Source organism: Chaetodon auriga, chromosome 5, assembly GCF_051107435.1.
Source record: "Chaetodon auriga isolate fChaAug3 chromosome 5, fChaAug3.hap1, whole genome shotgun sequence".
NCBI lineage: Eukaryota > Metazoa > Chordata > Actinopteri > Chaetodontiformes > Chaetodontidae > Chaetodon > Chaetodon auriga.
Window position 1 is genome coordinate 15,627,253 of NC_135078.1, and position 16,347 is coordinate 15,643,599.

Consider the following 16,347-nt stretch of genomic DNA (forward strand, 5'->3'; position numbering starts at 1 on the left):
TAAAAGCCCAACCGAATAAGAAGGAACATGATAGACAACATGAACTGTATAGCTTCCCTTTGTTGACACAGTATTATGATCTCTTTGAAGATAAAGAAACAGAAAGCAGGTGCTCAGCAGGTTAAGCCCGGACATCCTTCTCCCCCTCCAAGTTTTCCAACTCTCCCAGAGGGGTCTTGATGCGATGTTCCCAGACCAAATCAGATATCTAATAGCCCACAGCATGTTCTGCCTTTACAGGTATACCTGTACCTTTTCTACAGACACAGCCACGCAATTATAATCTCCTTGCATTCTGTAAATGACCTTTACATCCAGCCATAACCTTAATAGCAGAATGACAATACATTTTTTAGAGTGGCAAATGTGAAAAAGAGTGGATTAAACACCTTACCGGGGATAGTATTGTCCAAAATGAAGGCGACAGAGCCTCCAACAAACATAGCAGTGGTGAGGAGTACGTTCAACACCTGGTCAATCTCAACGATGCCTGAGAAAGATACAGAGACGGGAGCTTAAGATGTGTCTTAACAAAATTGTATTGGGGCTGTGATATTGCCTGGCCCTGGTTTGTATACTGTACAGAAGGGGTCTCCACTCACCAGTGACCAGCGGGTTCTGCTTGAGGTAGCTTGGCAGCATGAGACCAAAGAAGATGGAGAAACCCAAAACAAAGAGGTTCCTGGAGGAATTGAGGTCAACAAACTGCAGGTTGGACAGTCCCACTGCTGTGATCATACCAAACAGGGTGCAGAACAGAGCTCCAAGGACAGGGTCGGGCAGAGAGGCAAACAGAGCGCTGAATTTACCCACAAGCCCCAGCAGCAGCATCATGGCAGCTCCATACTGGATCACACGTCTGCTGCCGACCTGGAAGACCGATCAGAGTTCAGATAGAGTAAAGGGAAAGCTACTCAGCCCCTACAGCCCTTAAAACCTCCATCTGTGTGAGGAGGGTTCGCCATATTAAAGACTGAAAGCAGCTAGCTGGAGTGGATGAGGACTAGAAAATCTATTTTGCTGCTGACTTACTGTCTACTAACCCTAACTCGAAGCATGAGGACAATGGAGGCAAAATCTTAAAAAAAAAAGAAAAGAAAAGAATGCACCATCTATTTTAAAGCGCATGCTGGTTGACAAAAGTCATTTACAGTTAAATATACGGTAGTCGAAGCTGAATGAACAAGGCCCATCATTATGCATGTTGATGGATGTTTCCTGCTCATGACAGAGAGCGACGTGTGCGTCTCACAGTTGATTTAGACCTCCACCTTAATGGAATGACACTTTGTGGGAAGCGCTAATGGGTTTAATGTACGGGAGCCCCCAACGATTATTTTCATTCTGAATTAATATACCTATCACTTTGTCAATAAATGTCAGAAAATTGTGAAAAATACCCATTACAATTTTCCAGAGCCCAACGCGACTTCTTCATATTGTTAAGTTCGACCACCCAACAGCTCTCAACCCCAAATCATTCAAATAGTCAAAAACAAAAGGCAAGTTAAGAACAGAAACTCTAAGAATACAGGTGTGTGTTACCTTTGTGATTCCCAGGACGCCTATATTTGGACTGGACGAGGTGGAGCCATTTCCTGTCCCAAAAAGACCATCCAGCACACAGGAAATACCTTCTACAAATATCCCCCTAAAGAGACAAACGAAAAACAACCTAATTAAAGCAAATCTCCAGACAGTAAAATGTCTGTGTGTCACTTCACGAGCCAAATGAAATGTTAGAGACAATGAAGAAACAAGAGCTACCTATTGATGGCATGGATGGGAGGTGGAGGAGCACAAGAGAGGCGTGCACAGGCGTAGTAATCTCCAATCGATTCGATGATGCTGGCCACCACAGCGCTCATCATGCCGATCACACCTGCAGCTGTTACAGTAGGAAGGCCCCACTGGACTGTCGAGGTAAAGCATAGAAAATATCTTAAAAATGACACTTCCTGCCTCATCGCCACCGGCAGGGGTTTTGCTGTGGTCCATATTGAGAAGGTTCAGCTTTTATGTCAGTTTTGTATTTTACAGTTTAATTTCTAAATTTGTTCTTGGATTTTAAAGCGATTTACACTAATATTATCTGCCTCTCCCCCTATTTATACAGTATACTGGGTCAACATAATCAGACTAATTCCTCTGTATGTGCATACTTCCTCATTGTTTTCCGTCTGCACTGCACATATCATAGTTACATCACTGACATAGAACAGCAGCATTCACTTGTGTTATACATCAGTGGTGGAAGAAGTACTCAGATCTTTTACGTAGAGTGAGTAAAAGTAGCAATACAACAGTGAACAAATCCTTACTTACAAAATATATTTTAAGTACTTATGCATAATGGACCATTTCAGAATCTTATATATTGTATGACTGCATTAAAATTATTGTTGCATTAATGATTAAGTTGTCACTTTCAAATTGCAGTATTTGTAAAGGTGGGGGTCATTTTAATTACTTAATATACTGCTGGGTAGCTTAAGCCTTAATACTACAACTACTACTACTACTAATAATAATACATCAGAATTTACTAGTTCATATCGATTTTGTTTTAATAATCCAAATCGGCAACTGAAGTTGTCAAAATAAATGTAGTGGAGTAAAAAGTACAATATTTGCCTTTGAACTGTAGTGGAGCAGAAGTACAAAGAAGCATAAAATGAGAAAAGTAAAGTACCTCAAAATTGTACTTGAGAAAAAGTCCTCAGTTACACTCTGCCACTGCTGTACATTTTGAATACCGATATGTGTGTATTGTGTACAGTATATCACAGCAACACACCATCCGACCCTAACTGCACAAAGTGTTTATTGTTCCTTCTGTCTGGTTTGATGCACTTCACTGGTGTTTTTTATGCGCTATTACAGTAGAGCTGAATGTAATCTAATCTAATCTCTACGATCATTATTGTTCACAGTCTAGCTCCAGGGAAAATGTTTACTGCTCATATAGTGGGACTTATCAGCAGCAAACAATGTACAGTTTTAATCTTCATGAAATGTTGATTTTCACTGGGTTGACACATCTTAGAGAGTCCAGGCATTAACATCAACAATGCTTTCCAACAGCACCTGCCTCCTCTTTCTCTTTATAAACGCACTTACAGGGATATGGGATCTTAAACCACGGTGCAACGGCGAGGATTCCTTGACGTGCATCTGTGCGGGCGTAGAAGCCGTACTTGTCTACCTCCGGCGGGAAAACATCAGTTACGGTGAAAATGAAACACAGCAGCCATGACACCAGGATGGCCATGATGATCTGGGTCCAAGAGAGAGAGAGAGAAAAAAAAAAAACACTTATCAGTGTCACTTATTACTTCTACTTATCAGACATTCACAACAAGGATGAAGTGAAATAAAAAACAAGACGTGTCATCAGTTCTCATCCTGCATCCTCGTGACAGTTACGTCAGATGTGTTATATGTCAAATATGTCAAAAATACATATGATGAAGGTGTGGGCGAAGGTTAACAAGCTCCATATGACAACGCTGGCTGTATTCACTGAATCATGTCAACTTCTGAACGATCCAATCAAATCTTAGAGATCAAATTTAAATCCCTCTCATAAGAAAGAGATGCATCACAGTAAAGAAGACAGAGATGCTCGAACTTCTGCTTCACTGACTTATTGTTATTCATTTGCCACACTTTAATTTACAGTGAAAATAAGCACATACATGTTGCACAGTGTTGTTAGCTTCCAAGGCTCTGGCATGTTGGCTGATACAAAATCAAGTCACTTTGAACATTTTTACAATTAAGAGTGACCCAGTAAAAAGCAAAAAGCAACAGGAAGCCATTTGAGGAGACAGGTACAACATAATGATGTGAATTTAAGAGCGTTTTTATTATTCAATACATCACCAGCAGAGGGCATGGAAAGACTGATTTACACACTGCACAAAGGCGGGCAAAGGGAAACCTCTTAACTTCCCAGGGAGACAGAGATTAGCTCTGTTGAATAATTTGTGACTTAGATGGGAACACATTTTGTGGTGGAGGTAAGGGGGGAGTTGTAAAGAAACTAAGGTCAGTTCACTAAAAGAGAGCAGAATATTTACTAAGAAAAACAAATCAAAAGTGGAGCTCAGGCACAGTTTGTTCAAAAGGCACAAAAGCTGAGGTATGTAATGTCCTTTTATGAACAGTTGTGTACTTACAGGAAACATTTTGAAGACCTGCAGCCTATAGGAAGTCCAGCCTTTCTTGGCTTTGTAGACTGGCAGAGGGAAGTGAACGTTTCTGGCATACTGAGAGAAGAGCAGCACCAAGAAGATAGTCCTGCAGACAGAAACAATCTTGGTGTGTTTATCATTTTCTACGCTGTATAATCTCCTTTGAGAGACCTAATTTTCTATTCATGTTTCCTCCCATCTCCGTCTGACTAGGGCCTCAGAGGTTTCAGAGCCAATCAATTATCCTAACTGCCTCAGAAGGAGCAAATCAGTGGCAATTACAGGCACATAGCCTCAGTCCCTGTGGAGTGAGAGGAGGGGCCCTCCAGCTGCAGTGTCAACAGCCATGACACAGCAGGAACTGGTGTCACACCATGTGAATATCACTGCCTTGAAGTGGATCTTCCGCCATGAGTCAATCCTGTATCTACATCTTCACAGTCTGAACCTTTCATGTAAGAAACATGTGGTTGTGAAAGAGATACCCCTATCCTTATCAACAGAGAACAATAGTTAAAGACAGGTTAAAGTCAGTCAGGTACAGTGGTTACCAATGGTGACAGGTTTCCAGGGCAGAAAAAAATAGTACCAAAACACTTATAGAAACCTGTCATACCACCCCTGCATCATTACCCACTACAGCTGTCCAATGCATTTCTGCCCAGCTGCACTATCACACTGATGTAGATCCATCTGAATCACGATCATCAGAACATACTGAACATACAAAGGGGACAATAGAGAAGTGGATTTCAGGTCACTTTAAAGATGTTTTTACTGACAACTGAGTGTGTACTTACAGCATAGCAATGCCCCAGTGTTTTCCAGCCCTCTCCCCTGCAGCCTGGAAACCAGACAGGCCGATAAGGGCCACAGTGGGGGTGATGGTCAGAGGTCCGATGTACTTAAGTAGGATCCCGGGCAGACCCAGCGCGCCGATACACACCTCAACCAGGGACGACACAATGATAGCCCCTTGAATCTGACAGATAGAAATTACAGAGACAGAAAAAAGGGGGGGGTTAATGAAGAAGAAATGCTGAAAAGAAGTGGCAGAACATGGAACTACCACTTAAACTCTTTGAAATCATGTTCACTTCGAGTCAACAAGTCAAGCCCATGAAGTACAGGTGCAGACTCAGAAGGATACAAGACGATGGTGCCTGAAGCAACTAAATGTTTAATTAAACACTTAAAGCTAAATGGATACCTCCCTGCAGCAGCATTTACGTGACAGAAAGGTTGAAACCATCTATACTGATCAGGAGATCATCAGCATGTGTTGGATCTGTTGGATTCTGCTCAGCACCGATCACATAAAAACAAATGTCCTGGAGGAAACTTGTACATCACTAGCATTTTTCTCGACTGTAGCCAACTAAAATATGAAATCAAATTTACGAATCAAAAATGAGGTACATTTTGTTTGGAAGAAATGGGGTGACTGAATAACCGGTGTTGATAATCCTGTTTGTCCCATCTTTATCTGTCTTTGTGTTCTCCTGTCAGCTTTTATTACCTGTACGTTCCTGCTGCCCTCAGCCCATCCATGTCACACGCAACAATTTGATTCAATTTGATTGAGTTGAGTCTCGATCACGTCACATAAAAAACAATTACTCAACTGGATTACGCAAACGGAAAAAGGTTAATACAAATTACCAGCTCCTGTCACAGAAAACCAAACCCTGCAGCTATATGCACACAGTGATGCCCCAATTTGGCTCAGTTTACACTGATTCAAGATAAAAAGATCCATTATTCAGCTACAATTGTGTAATAAATTGTGTAAGGAGTTATTCAAGTGAAGTTGAATAACGTCTTGCAGCATGCCCATGTTTATTGAGCTGATGTAATTATTACAAGTATATGTCTTATACCAAGTTTTTGTCGATCCAGTTTTTCAAGCCTCCTCCGTCTCCTCCCTTCCTATCCACCTTTCAAGTCTGAGTCTCTCATTTCGTTGCCTCACCTCTCGTATCCTGGGGTGCCAGATGTGCTCTGTGTGGAAGAGCTCTGTGCTGTTGAATACTGGAACTTCTGGTGATGGAAAAAGACGAGAAGATGAGAAATGAGAAACGATGTGAATCATAACTCTAGTTATGATTAATTCTCTGCTGCATTTGCAGGCTTTGATGCTGGCAGTGTTAGGAGTTGGGATCAAAGCAAAGATACAATAAGCCAGTTTTTATCATGCCATATCAGACAGGAGCGTCTATACTGAACGAGCCGAAAGTGAGAGACAGAGGGGTTACCTGTATTATTACACTTCCATTTGTCCAGTGACAGGATGGCTCTGGCTGGTGCGAGGAAGGCAAAAGCGCTGGCCTGGAACAGAGGCAACCTAAACACAAGCACAGCAAAGATGTTACCAGTTTGGATAATCAGACCAATTTACAACAAAAGGAGTATTCAGAGGCAAACAGGGTGATTTTCTGTGTAGAACCACCGGGTGTGCCAGCATGTCAATTACAAGTCATCATTGTGGGACAGAGAGTTCATGCTATTCTTGTCAGTAATTATTCCCATTTATCTGTCAGTCTTTCACTGTGTGGAGTGTAAGAACCCCTCTGGTCTTTTGTTGGGTAACAAGTCAGTTGGGTATGCCAGCTAAGGACTGGATGTGATAAGACCTGTTCTTTCTAGCAGACATTCCTCCCCCATTGGGATTGGGACTGGGATATATATTTATATAGTTTTTTTCTTTTCATTTTTCAGTATTCAGATATCTTCTAAGTTGCCTCACTGCTTACATGTGGCGTCAGAATGACTCTTGCCATTCTAATATGCGACTCATAGCAAACATCAGTTCACAAAAATGTATGTACTCAAACTTAAAAAAAAAAACAAAAACAAAACAAAACAAAACACATATTGTTGTCTATTGCTGTTCTCCACCAGGCAAATCAACTTCCTCAAGATGTGTAACATACACTCCTATAACAAAAATTTCACACATCACCTGTGAACATGCAAACCTGTTTACATTTATGTTGCACTTCAGTAGCCTGATATTCAGATTGAAAACTTTCATTGTGTGTACTGATTAGAGTACAGTTTGTCCAGCAACACATTTTGGGTGCATTCACCGCTGTATTTGACCACCAATCAGATGACTGAAGACATGTTTTCGTGCTCAGCATCAACATGCCTTTGACATTTGCCTCCTCTCCTCTTCAGTTTCCACTCAGTGGAATCTCTCAGGAGACAGTAACCCACAGAGAGACAGTGGCTGGATGTGTCACCTCAGCTCAGCACTGACACACAGAGCGTAGGCTGTTGGTGTGACAGGAATGCCATTCATGTTAAAGCCAAGACCAGACTGTGGGGTTGTTTGTGTGAGAGAGCAAGGAAGAACAAGAGAGAGAAATAGACTAAATTTTTTCTTGAGAACCATCGCACTGGAAGCTGACCTGAAAAAGTCCCTGTAGCTACTGTGATAAGAGAAATACTACAGAAGCTTTTTGTTACCTCTACCACAGAAGTTGTGTTTCTGTTACGGTCTGTTTGCTTGTCTGTCAGCCAGATCATTGAAAAATGACTGGGGTGATTTTGGTGGAAAGGTGTGGCATGGGACAAGGTACCAGTAATTCTCAGTCAGCTGGCACATGTTGCTGAAACTTCATACAGTAAGCAGTTGTTGTTGTTGTTGTTGTTGTTGTTGTTGAGCACTCAGGGACAGTTGTTTCCTGGGAGTGTGTCAAATGTGAGACTGTATGCAAAAAAAACTCCACCAGATATAAGAAAAAATGCTTCACAAGAACAAAGCAATAATATTGACCATGAAGTAATTTCATCCTTGTGAACACAGTTTCTCATAACAACTGTTTTTGATAACAAGCTTTCAGTTTAAGCATTTGATATTTACATATACGTACATGAGTGTTGTTAAATGAATGTTATGTACATGAAATATTTCAAATTAATATAATTCTAATAGTTATCCAAATATATCTAGGCATGTATAGTGGTTGAGCTTGTAGATTTGCACATCATAGGAAAGGAAGTATTGGCCTTGGCTGAGTTCTGCACTCTGAGTGTCCTTCTAGTGACTTCTGCTGCTGATATTAAAGGGACACACATAACACATCTGTGGAGATTGAGCCATACTGTGTTACAGACTACAAGTCAGTATATTCTGACTATTTATTTATTTATTTATTTATTTTTGTCTCTCTCAAGCCCCCCTTTTTATGGAAGTGCAATACTAAATTGGTGGAATACTCCTTTAACTCCTGTGGCAGAGGTAAAGGCCAGATACCTTAATATAGATAGTTTCCAGACATACATATCGGTTCCTCATTTGAACATTTGGAAAGACCACTGAATAAGGCTAAATAAGGCTAAATAAGCTAAATAAGCCTGTGGTCTGGTCTAATAAAAAGCAGAGAGAACAGACAAAGTCATGAGTCATTTTGGTATACAGATAGACAGCCTTCCACATACAACTTTCAATAATAATAAAACAGTTTCTCTGTACCCATTTTATGTTTGAGTAAGAGGGAAAGTACATAAGACTGTGTTTGCACACTATTTTACTGAGACATCAGTCAAGGCCATGGAGTTTTGTCAAACAGAACAGCGAGTATCTGTTGCTGTCTGGGTTTGTGTAAATGAGGTGAGTGGTGGGGGTTGCTGCTGCTTTCCAGGAACAATAATGAAAATCTTGGAATGTGCCACGATGTGATGGAAAGATTAGATTTATAACACAAACTGAGTTTATCTCACTCAACTGCTACTCTTTTGTGAAAGAAGCACCTTGCAGTTGTATACCTCTGCAGTTTACATGTCTGTCCTGACTCATGAGTAGTGAGGACTTTGAAGGAATTTAATAGATGGTATTAAGTGTCTTTTTGGTGAAACTGAAGCTGGATGACTCCACTGAATAATTTCCAGGGTGAAACATGCTGTCTTCAATTCCAGACTATTTCACAAAGGAATGACAGAGAGCATCATCACATGGTGCAACGACAACAACCTGAAGGCTCAACATCAGTGAAACCAATGAGCTTGTTGTGGATGAGGAGGAAGAAGGAGGAATGTGGTTAAGCAGTCAGCGTGGTGACATACTGGCATGGCTGAAAGCAGGGACTTCCCCCTTGGTTAAACATGCTGCCGACAAAGATATGGCTGTGTGTTTAGTCGGAAAATACACATGTCGAAGTGAAATGCATGTCACTCATCCCTCTGGCATGCATGTAAACGCTTTTCAGATGCATCTGTTCTGTTGTCTCCATTCAGAAGATAATCAAGCTGCTTCTTGAAAGTTAACTTTCTTCTTTTACAAAAGAAAATCTCAGTCACATGGGACGACTGCAGCCATATGGGCGACACAGGGAACTTAAAATGTCAACTCGTCATGTTCTCAGAGAAAATGCGTGTACAAGACACCTGCTGTAGAGTAAAAATCTCTTTCTTCATATAACTGTGACAGATTTTCTAAGAACCTGCAGCGACAAAAAAGGATGCGTAAGCATCTACTTAAAACACACTCCAGAGTGACATGAGGAGGAAGGATAGAGAAAGAGGAACTTCAAGTTGACAATGGTTCTTGTCTTTAAGTGGTACTTCTAGATGAGTGTGAGAGAGTGGAAAGAAGAGGGAGAATAAAAAGAGAGGAGGTGAAAGACAGAATATATGCAAGAGTCTGTGTGTATTCATTCCAGAAAACATTTCCCTACATCTATGTGAAGCAGTATTGTTTTTGTGTGTGTGTGTGTGTGTGTGTGTGTGTGTGTGTGTGTGTGTGTGTGTGTGTGTGTACCTGCAGCCCAGTGTGGTCTGTAGCAGGGTGGTGATCCCTACACAGAAGAAGATGGTCCCTATGAGCTGACTGGTGGCCCACTGATCGAAGCCGACACACATCGCCTCAGCGAGGAGGAACGGCACCGCGATAGTGCCACTGAAACATGTCAAGTAGTGCTGCAAAGACAAGAGGCGACAGTCAGTGTGTATTATGGGTGTGTGTGTGTGTGTCCATTGTTTCACTTCACTTGACACGAGATTTTGATTGTTAAGTCAGCACAGCACAAAAATGCCTTTAAGGATGTTTCCATATATATCAGATTTCCTCCCAGACACAAAACATAACATCCCACATCCTTTGGTTCAAACTGATTGTGTTTCGCAAAAATATAAATGAATTAATAAATAAATCAATTAAAAAAAAAACTTTTTTTTTTAGAACCCTCCAAAGTCCCTATGCTTTTCACCAAATTTGGTACAGAAGTGGACAACAGAGCAAAAAATAAATAAATACAGACATCATTTTGACTTTCTAAAGTCACACCTGATAATTGCCATACCTCTTGATGATGTCTTTAAAATGACCATAACTCCACACTAATTATTGGTATTCATCCCTGCACTACACCCTAACATGCCATACATTGTGGCGAAAATTCCCTCCCACTCTAACCTTCCTCCACCTGACCCGGCTGCTACCTGTGTGGGTGGAACTGCTGAATCTAAAAGGAAGCCTGCTCGTCTGTGGCAAACCCTTTCTGAACAAAGAAGATGGAGAGTGTGTTTGCACTTTTCCTTGAATAGTTTGGTTAGTTTGATCGTTTAGGAATGAAATTCTATATTTTGTAGTGATATGGTTTGTTACTTGCAGTATAAGTGCAGCTTCATCTGTGGTGAAGTTGCTATTTCAGTATATTTGTACAAGATTTATGTTTAAAGTCAGAAAATTCAGTTCGTTAAAATTTCTATAGTAATAAAGCATTATGATGAATAGCCAATATGTAGTTTTCTTTTGCTGTCAGAACCAATTCAAACTATTCTTTACCTGTCAGCCTTTGTTAATCTGTTCTAAGAGTCTGGCACCAGGACTGCCAATCAACTTAACGGCCAGACTGTTCTGATGATTGAGGCAAAATCTTCTACAATATACAATGTCCAGTGCAGATTTGTGTCCAATATTCTTCTTTTTTCCCAATATTACAAAATAAATGTGAAGGACTGTACAGCCTTGGCTGGGGAACGTGCTCGCTAAATCTGCTATAAGTTTAGTTTCTTTCGCAGATATGGTATCTTCTCAGTAATGACTATGTGACAGAGGACAAAAGTCCAGTGTCACACAAACACGTTGTGTTCACACACTGAGGACATTAACCCACTGAACCACCAACATGATGACTGTGAGCAAAATCCTATTTACATGTCTAGCTTCCAGTTGCGTCATATATAATGAATCGGTGGGATGAAAAAAACTGTACTGACAAGTACAACCAGAGTAAAAAATAGGACACAGCCTGATTACACAAGACACGTGTAAATGCATGTTTTCCAGGTTCAAAAAAAAAAAAAAAAAAAAAAAAAACCCAGCCGTGTGTAGATTTACCTGTAAACCCAAGAACACACACAGATACCAGGGCGGGGTGTCTTCAATCGTATAGATCATATCCATCCTCCTTGCATCCACACTGTCTGTGCTGTCCAACGTCTCAGACATTGAGCTCTATACATACACACACACACACACGCACGCACGCACGCATGCACGCACACAGAAACAGGATGAACAATAGCTTCATATCTTTCTTGACATGTTTACTCTGTACTGTACACTTCACTTCACACTGTAAAAGGTTAAAAAAATAAGGCATTCTGGAGTGCCAGGTTATACCTAATCATTTCAAATGATGTCTGCTCAGTGTGTCTGAGCCGTGAGGGAGGGTGAAATTTATGAATGGTAAAAAAGGAAATGATAAAAAAAGAAAGTCAAAAAGAAAGAGTGTGAAAGAGAAAACAAAACATGACTTCATTCTCTCAGCAAAGAAAAACGCACAGTCACAGTGACAATGAGGAAAGAGTACAGAAGAAGAAAAAGGAAAGACAACATGGAGACTCGGATCTCAGGTCCATTTCCAGAAAACTTGCTGCTGAGTGGAAAAGTACTCACACCATGTGCAGCATGAAATCAGATCAGAGCATCTTTGACAAAACAAGGTGAGTTTGTTTGGTTGCTCTATAGACAGATGCTGTATGATGCTGATGATGTTCAGTGTGTGTTTGCTGTTGTATTAAACCATGCTTGTTACTACTATAACCACGAGTGTCGCCAGATTCACTAGAAGTGAAGTCTTGAGGATTACAGCTCTAATAATGTAGGTGAAAGGTGAAGAGGGAAAAGAAAAGTCAGGGAAAATGTGATTCTGACTGCGATTATGAGTAATCTTATTGAACCATGTGACTATGTGTCAGACTGCTTACACAGACGCTTGTTTTGGGTTAACTAGCACTTAAGTTGACAGGACGATTGTGTTTCACTTCTCCATTTCTCCTCACGAGTTACCTTCTCCGCTCTTTGATTTTCTTTAGTGTAGATGGCCATCAGCTCTGTGTTCTCAGTATCCTGGTCTCCACTGGCACCACCTACTCCATTTACCACCACCTAAACACACAAACACACACATACGATTTTTTTTCAATGAGGTCCTTCTTCCTTTTACAAGGCAATACATAAGGCAATCAGTTTGCCAAAGCACGCTGGCCCTGACAGCATACTGGAGATGATGCCCAGAGCTTTGACACTTTCCTGGCTGGTTAACAAAACCAAATGAAAAGACAGGAAAGCTGAAGGAGAGTGAAAGTTTGTGTAAGTGTGTGTCTTTGCAGTGCTGTGTGGAAGGTTAGAAACGTGAGGTCAAATTAACAGCTTGAGGGAAGGGGAAAAAAAAAAAAAAAGGAATAATGAGCCAGACTTTGTTACAGTGTGTGCGAGTGTGTGTGTGTGTGTGGTGTATGAGTTTGTGCTTTACAAAATTTACATTTAAAGATGATATATTCTGGAATGTTTCCATGCTTGAGGGAGAAGATGCACAGAGATGAAGTATGAAAACACGCTCCAGGGCTTTGGGGTCCAAAGCTCAACAGTAGCAGTTGCCAAGTTGCCAATAGCAACCATTTCCAGAAATTGGCAAATAAAGTGCACACACACACACGCACACACACACGCACGCACACACGCACGCACGCACGCACGCACGCACGCACGCACGCACGCACGCACGCACACACACACACACACACACACACACACACACACACACACACACACACACACACACACACACACACACACACACACACACACACACACACAGAGCAATGAGCACCCCAAAATAAATATTTGCTGTGATGTGGTAACATCACAAATGAATGTGCAAATTGATTCAGCAGACAAAGACGCAGATGAACCTGAATGAAAAAACACAGGACATCTGTGACATCTTGGGAGGCGAAGGGAGGCATCTTTGAGCTGGATGGAAAACGATGCTGTAAAACTCACTGGTTCAGGTTAGCACATTCTACAGAACTGCGGGGCTAGACGAGAACTGGAGCTCGAAGCAACATAAGTGGGCTCTACAACATAATGAACATAGTGGAGGCTACAAGAGCTGGCACACCCTTTGGAATTAGCTGGATTCATTTTTTGAGGGATCTGTGAGGAACATAACAACAGCTGCACGACTGGTATTTTGTATACTGGAAGTGAGGGTGGACACATTAACTGTTAACGCTTCAGATTCAAATTGTGAATGCTTAAGTATCAGATAAAACCGAAACTATACAGAATTTTGTTGGCAACCAAAACCTGATGCCTGCTTGCCATGCTGGCATAAGAAAAGTTAGTGTTGAGCTCTGCACTCATCCTTCAACCGCCACCATTCTGCCTTTACTGTGTGGTTACAAAGTGATCTGTAGTGTTCTGTACAGTCCTGTGATCCTTTCTGAGAATAAACCTCAGGGTTGTGCTGCAGGACTCGTCTGCTGCAGCAGACAAACTCAGTGATGGAGGAGGCTGGTAAACAATGCAATGTCGGATTCAGCGCAGCATCTCTGATGCACTTCTGCTTCTGTGTGTTGCATTGTGAGTAAGGCTAAAGACACTCTGAGATCTGATCGGAGTGGTCAGAGCATGCAGACTGAGATGCATCTGTGGAAATCCAACTGGAATTGTATTTTCAAACATCTCCAAATATGCCTTGAATCTAATTTGCAGGAATTGCATTTCATGTGGGTTTTCTTTTTTGCTTGCCAATCTTTTTAAAATCAATCTAAACACAATCTGGATATGCCAAAACCAGATTTTGGCTGGCAGGTGGAGCAAGGCCTTAGTGTCCTCAGTTCATAACACACAGGTTCAGATAAGGTGTTTGTTCAGTCTGCCTTTTGACCTACATGAAGCTCTGGCCTAGTGCCAAGAGGACAAACAAAGGAAGTGGATGGACTGAGTGGGAGCAGCAGCAGCATGCACCAACTGGCCATAAAGTATACAGCTTGAGTGTGTACTCGGGCCATCCGGTAACACGAATACATTCCAAGCAAAAAGAAATGCCAAATCTGAGCCTGAGTGAATGAAAGAGAGACTGTTAGGAGGCAGCGGGGTGGAGGGAGAGGGACAGTAATTATAAGGCTGCATGCATGTTGACCAAACCCTGTCTTTGTCATCTGTTCATTATGTGAGCTTTGCCTCAGCATGTTCATTACGAATGTGTGGTTTTGTCTCTGTGATGAAGCTTTACAACAGTAAAATAAAAAGGACATTAAACACAGCCGTGTACCGGAATGGGGTAGAAGTCTGCTCCATGCTTGATCTCCTCTTCATATTTTCCTCCCTCACTGCTGCTGTCCAGCGACTTGGAAGTGGTATTTTTCCCCACGCCCATCCTTGCGTCTTCAATGTCGTCCTCCTCGTCTTTCTCTGTTCCTCCACTGTCTCGCTCTGGTGTGAACACTGCAGATGAATCCTTCAGTCCGATTACATCATCCAGGACTGCCTCACCTGCTTGGATGAAAAGACAGACAAACAGAGAGATCAATATTTTGATTTTTACATGGTTCTAATATCCTAACTGCATTATGAGGGTCTGATCACACCGGAGAGCCTGAGAGGCTGCCAGATGGCACTTCTTGTTGATTGGAAACTTGACTTATCTCAGGTTTCGTGTTGTTGTTTTTGTTGTCTGAATGACAAAAGCATGCAACTGCAACTGTTTATTATTTATCAAATAAAAGGAAATAAATATGCTGAAGATAGCTTTTCTCCTCACTAATGCCAAAGTGTGCTTCCTTTTCTGGATTTGATCTAAAAACATTTCAGGTGTATTTCGGCTGCTGTTGGTGTTTTGGTTAATAAACAGATTATGAAAACACTTTTAAGACATCAATTAAGTCATTTTTTCCACGCAAAACTGCCCAGAATTAACTGGTTCTAGCTTCTCAGTTGAGAAGATTTGCTTTGTCTTATGTGGAAGTAGACTGAGTATCTTCTGGTTCTGAACCATTTGCTAGACAAAACTAACCACCTGAAGATCTTGACCTTTAAGACATTATAATGGCCATTTTTTCACTATTACCTGCCATTTTACAGACCAAATAATTAAATGAGAAATAATAGGTTGCCTTTGGGAGAACTACTACTGCTACTACTACCACTACTACCTACGTCTCAGTTAAAAATCCTTATTGCCAACAGGTCACCATCTGACACAAGAAGAGAGCAGAAGGCAAACAGCAGGAGAGGTGAGATAATGCAAAGAGAAAAAGAAAGCAAAACAAGAAAAAGAGTGAAACATGGACATGTGTTTGAGAGAGAGGAGGAACAGAATGATCAGAGCTGAGCGTCAATAAAAAAAAGGTGCACGAGGTAGAGAGAGAGAAATGTCGGTTTACCCCTAGCAGGGATGGTACGGTCTAATTTCTGGTCAGTGCCTTTAACTCAGTGGATCATTAACTGTCACTCACTGACAGCATTGGGATCAAAAGAATGACAGAAGTGAAAAGCCGGCAAGTCAGCTACCTGCAAAACCCAATAAAGGATACGATAACATGTTGACTGTGAGTCAATCAAGTGGTCACCTGGTCTTCTCTGAACCGAAACTGCTCAGAAGAATTTCCCTTCATACACACAGATGTGGAATCAATTATTCTCACGTCTAAGTAAAGCTGCACTAACAAATACACTAAAGCGATGGTTTGGTGTACAACATATATATGAAAAAGAATAATTATCTCTACAAAAGATAGCCACACAGTGGGTGAATCGAGTTTTGGCTGTCACACAAACATGATATGTCTGGTGACATCTCTGGAATTAACAAAACTGTAAGGGTTCATACTGTTTTCACATTCAAAATTACAA

General features: G+C 41.3%; 1 protein-coding gene across 3 annotated transcripts in view; it reads right to left on the reverse strand.

Annotated features, from left to right (window-relative positions):
• The window catches only part of slc23a2 (solute carrier family 23 member 2), a 36,495-nt gene that overhangs the window by 5,182 nt on the left and 14,966 nt on the right, over positions 1-16,347 (reverse strand). For 2 of the 3 annotated variants that reach the window (XM_076730523.1, XM_076730521.1), the window contains 13 exons: positions 14,768-14,991; positions 12,496-12,594; positions 11,542-11,658; positions 9,961-10,118; positions 6,452-6,540; positions 6,169-6,236; positions 4,997-5,178; positions 4,182-4,302; positions 3,121-3,277; positions 1,768-1,915; positions 1,546-1,651; positions 603-870; positions 395-490 (listed from right to left, as the gene is read on the reverse strand). In XM_076730523.1, the coding sequence (XP_076586638.1) occupies positions 395-490; positions 603-870; positions 1,546-1,651; positions 1,768-1,915; positions 3,121-3,277; positions 4,182-4,302; positions 4,997-5,178; positions 6,169-6,236; positions 6,452-6,540; positions 9,961-10,118; positions 11,542-11,658; positions 12,496-12,594; positions 14,768-14,872 (1,714 nt within the window). In that variant the 5' untranslated portion in view covers positions 14,873-14,991. The remainder of the gene's footprint in view (positions 1-394; positions 491-602; positions 871-1,545; positions 1,652-1,767; positions 1,916-3,120; positions 3,278-4,181; positions 4,303-4,996; positions 5,179-6,168; positions 6,237-6,451; positions 6,541-9,960; positions 10,119-11,541; positions 11,659-12,495; positions 12,595-14,767; positions 14,992-16,347) is intronic. The other variant, XM_076730522.1, reaches the window with a different exon arrangement.